This window comes from Neolamprologus multifasciatus, chromosome 4, assembly GCF_963576455.1.
Source record: "Neolamprologus multifasciatus chromosome 4, fNeoMul1.2, whole genome shotgun sequence".
Taxonomy (NCBI): domain Eukaryota; kingdom Metazoa; phylum Chordata; class Actinopteri; order Cichliformes; family Cichlidae; genus Neolamprologus; species Neolamprologus multifasciatus.
In genome coordinates this window covers 5,859,074-5,863,901 of record NC_140442.1, presented here as the reverse complement: position 1 = coordinate 5,863,901, position 4,828 = coordinate 5,859,074, and the positions used below count along the sequence as shown (strand labels likewise).

The window sequence follows — 4,828 nt, the reverse complement described above, 5'->3', positions numbered from 1 at the left end:
AGGGTACATTAATACCAAATCTACATTTTTACCATCAGTCTTAAGAAGGAGTAGGACTGTCCTTTGGTGCCAAAGAGTGCTGACACTTGTTGTCATCTTTTGCTTTCCCCTGGGCACTCTTGTCACTTAAAAAAAAAAACCCCAAAAAAAACAACCCCGTTATCATTACTTCAAACTGACTATGAAGAAAATCTATATGATTATTTTGGATCCTGCATCAAATCCACAGTGAGACATCGGTGTAGGCTCTCAGTCATCCAGGTCATGGTAGTGGAAGGATTTTTTTTTTTGCCTGTCCCATTTGGTTCTTTAGCCGTCAGAATTGTTGTCTGAAGACCAACAAGGATACCCAATGGATTTACTTTGCCAAATGGTCATCACGGCCTTGCCGTATTGGTCCATTTGATCAACCTTTGTTGTTATTATTTACTTTATTTTATTTTCAGTTGTTACAGACGAGACAGACATGACTGAGGGATAGGAAAGGGAGACAGAAAGATGAAGGAAAAGAAAAACAGAAGGGAAGAGGGATAGTGCGAAAGGGAACTTAAAAAGAGAAAGACAATCCTGTGAGATGTTAGCCCAAGATTAAACAAAGATTCTTCCACAAATTGAATTTTTGGTACAAAATCTCTAATATTAGCTATTGTGGACCAAGTGCCTACCCACTTAGCACTACTAGCAAAATAAAATCTGAAGTATTTTTTGGTTTGTGTTGGACTCTGTGCTGTGCTGTACATTTTAAATAAAAGTGTTTAAACTATTAAAGTTGTTCTGTAGTGCACTTTTTACTGAGCTCTGCGACCGAGCTGTCATGTACAAGTTTTGTTTGAATTCCCCTAGAAACCTCACAAACAGATGATGCTTTGTGTTACAGAAAGGAGCTACAGGAGGCCTTATACCGCTACACCACAGACACCCTCACCTACATCCACACAGTCAGAGCATTCTGTGAGATCTTCTCTAAATGGATGCTCTGGAGAGACACCGAGGTAGAAATGATGAGCGATATCAAAGATAGACTTGACGCACTTGACCTAAACATCAACCATGTTACTAAATCAGAGGAAAAAGGTAAAGCCTTTGTGGAGTATATGAAGAGCAAGGTGACTGTGAATGTAGACAGCAAGTGTGCAGAGCTGGAGAATGAGCTGGTCGAAGTGTTGAAGGACACTGCAAGTGGCCTGGAGAGTCTCAGCAGCTTCCTGGATGCAGTGGAGAAGCTGGCAGTGACCTCGCTGCATGTGTTCACGGAGAACCAGGTGTTACACCTTCCAGAAGGGATCAGTCCTGAGTATGTTCAGGCTGTCATCTTGGCTGCACGAGGAATCTGTCCTCTGCTGCTGGAGTTTAAAAGAGACGACAACGCCTTCTTCCTTCCCAAACTCCAGAATATGGAAGTCCCATCATATCAGCTAGACAGATACATACAGACCTCCAAGACAATCTGTGAGAAGTTGGACAAAAGGTAAACAAATAAATAATATACAAAATATTAAGGAATTTTTCACATTAAGTATCATCTATTGTATAAAATAAGTTGACATGCGTTCTTCACAGCTGCTTCAGTGACTTTGGTCTGAAGATGGCTGTAGAAACTGTGGTTGATCTTGATGTGGATTTGTCTGAGGATGACATACAGAGAATGCTTGATCACGTAAATCAGCTTGATGAGATCAGGTAAGTTTTTCTGTTCCAAAATATGTGTCAGCACAGAGCTTGTTTTGTTTGTTTGTTTTTCATCTCAGGGGTCAGATACTGCTGGTGTCCTACAGGCCTGCATAAGATGTCCTTTGATGTTGGTGCTGTGACGTAGACATTGCCGCTGCAGTGAGACCAGTTTCACTCCTAGTGCATCAGGGGTCTTGGACTCCAGGCCTCGAGGGCCGGTGTCCTGCAGGTTTTAGATCTCACTTTGGGCCAACACACCTGAATCAAATGATTAGTTCATTAGCAGGCCTCCGGAGAACTTCAAGACAAGTTGAGGAGATAATTTTGCCATTTAAATCAGCTGTGTTGGATCAAGGACACATCTAAAACCTGCAAGACACTGCCCCTCGAGGCCTGGAGTTCGAGACCCCTGATAAACATGCTTGCCTGGACACTACACTATACAAAAAAAAATGATGTAGCTTCTGGATCTGAAAAGTGAAGCCAGTGTAGATGTTTCTTAACCTCCTAGGACCTGGCGTCCACATATGTGGAGATCACATTTTGGGTTGTCTAGACCAAAATACAAAATTTTGCTCTACAAAGTCCTAATATCCACTTACGAGGACATTATACTGCCACTGTTCTATCAAAATTTAAAACAAATGTCCTCATATGTGGATCTCATTTCTCTCAGAAACAAAAATCAGGTAAAAAAAAAAATCAGGTAATTCTTTGTTTTTACATTCATCAGGTCCCAATCAGCCCAAATAGCAAAGAGAAATTAAAAATGCATGACTTGAAAGAGTTTGGGTCGTAGGAGGTTAAACCTTTAGTCTTGTTCATGGGCTGCAGGGAGGACTTTTATCCCTGCAACCAAAAAAATGTTTTGCAGGACACATGACATGTTTTTGTTGGTCATGTAGCCTTAAAAGCTAAACCCAAATATTGTTAATATTGCAATAACATGCTGACATTTTAAAATGTGTCACCCCACTAATTCTTTTTAAATTTCTTCTCTCAGGATGAACGAGCAGTTCCGAATGGTGTTCTTGTTCCAGGAGGAACCGTGCCATGGGTTCATTAGCGAGTTTGACAAGCGACAGCCCACCATGCTGCAGTTTCTGGAGCTGGAGGAGACAGCTGTTCAGTTAGACAAAATGAATAAGGGGGCAAAGATTTCCAGTGTGGCAGGCAGCTCCGTGGGGGCAGTTGGAGGTGTGCTGTCCATTGTTGGTTTGGCATTAATTCCTTTCACAGCAAGAGTTTCTCTAGCTTTGACAATGACTGGAGTCGGGCTGGGAATCACCAGTGGAGTCAACAGCGTTGTGACCACTGCAACAGAGGTTGGAGTAAATGCTACACAACGAAAGAAAGCCTCTGAAGTCTTCAAGAACTTTATGGAGGATGTACAGAGTCTCCAGAGTTGTCTGGAGGAGGTTACCAGTCAAACCATCGCCAAACTGGACGCACTTGACATAAATATGGTTGTGGGAGTTGGCAAGATTGCAGCTAACGCTGGTACTATTGGAAAGGATATTGATGCACTTGTTGATGCCGCTTCTGCTGTTAAGGTGTTACAAACTGAAGAGCTGCTCACGAGTGCTGGGAAAGTTGTGGCTCAAGAAGGACAAGCGTTACGTAATGCACCCAGGGTGGCTTCAGATATCCCAGATATTGGTCAGGCAGCAGCCAAAGGGACCCTTGCATTCTCCAAGTCAGCAAGAGCAGGTCTCATTGCAGTTAATGCTCTCTTCCTCGGCATGGATATTTTCTTCATCTGTAAAGACAGCATCAGTCTGGCTAAAGGCAGCGAGACTGAAGTCTCACAATTCATCAGAGCCAGAGCTGCACTTTGGCGTTCAGAGATCGACTCATGGCAGAAGATGCATGACTCTCTGAATGAAGGTTTGCCAACATCAGAAAAAAAGAAGGCTGTCCTGGAGACTCCAATTTATCTGGAGATGGAGGTGAAGAAACAGAGTGAAGCAGAAAGGGTAGAACCATCTGCTGAATGATTAAAAAAACTGCAATGAAACAGTTGTAAATTACTGATCACTGAAGTGCTCGACTCATGCTAACTGAAAAATGATCAGATCATAGAGCCGTTTTATGTGGAAAATGTTTGAAAGCAATCATCAGACTGTAGGTCTTTTCAGTAACAGCACGCAGCGAGGCATCCTCATGCTGTAATTACATTAATTGCCAATAAGTCAACTGAAAAAAATGTATATTCTAGAGTTGTGATTACTGCAATATAAAGTATCAGAGAAAATATCTGTCAATGCAAAATTTGAATAATATATGTGATTTGTACATAATTCTGCTGAACATTTTATTTGTACAGTCAAATATAAAACCTTATTAATAACATTATTTAAGAATTACTTCCAGATATAGACATTTTTTCTGTAATATAGTTCTGTTATTACACAGTAATTACATGAAGTTCTGGTGCATAGATTTTAGAACAGATGAAATATTCTTGTACCAGTCTGACCAGTCTGCTGTGTGTGTACTGCACTGGTAATTTAACAGCAGCACTAATCACATGTAATGATCATAATGTAAATGTAGTCTGTTTCTTTTTGTATAAATACGTGTATCCTTAAATTTTCCCTCTGTTGATATATAAAGTTTTAACTTATCCAGTGAAATGTGTTAATATCCAGAATTGTTTTAGTGAATATAATTAAAAAGCTATGCCTGTGGTTGATGTGGTTGATTTAATACTAGATGAAAACTAAAACAAAAAAATAGATGTTGTAGTTTTTCTTGTTTAAGAATCAATATTTTACATAAAAATAGAATTTAAATTTTTTCAGAACATTTAGTCAGACTCTCTGATAATGTGATAAACATGGATACCTTTTCCAGTGGCCTCTTACACATTTGCAAGCTTCACTTATAAAACATGTGACAGCTGTAATTACAGTTTCAAAGGCAAATATATGATGATGATGATGATATCTTCCAGATGAAGCAAAACAGAATTCCCACAACTGTGATGCTCTTAATTTTATTGCTACAGTATTTAAAAAGGTCATTGTTGGTATATGTGCATATTGTCCTTAGAGTAAAACCTGTACGTTTATTTGTCACAGCTGCCCTGGGCTGTATGTATGTATATATATATATATATATATATATATATATATATATATATATATATATATAT

General features: G+C 39.6%; 1 protein-coding gene across 1 annotated transcript in view; it reads left to right on the top strand.

Annotated features, from left to right (window-relative positions):
- The window catches only part of LOC146519610 (uncharacterized), a 13,214-nt gene extending 8,846 nt beyond the window's left edge, over positions 1–4,368 (top strand). Inside the window, exons 3-5 of the mRNA XM_085157559.1 lie at positions 844–1,468; positions 1,561–1,680; positions 2,675–4,368. Coding sequence (XP_085013685.1) covers positions 844–1,468; positions 1,561–1,680; positions 2,675–3,668 — 1,739 coding nt within the window. The 3' untranslated portion in view covers positions 3,669–4,368. The remainder of the gene's footprint in view (positions 1–843; positions 1,469–1,560; positions 1,681–2,674) is intronic.
- The last annotated feature ends 460 nt before the right edge of the window (positions 4,369–4,828 follow it).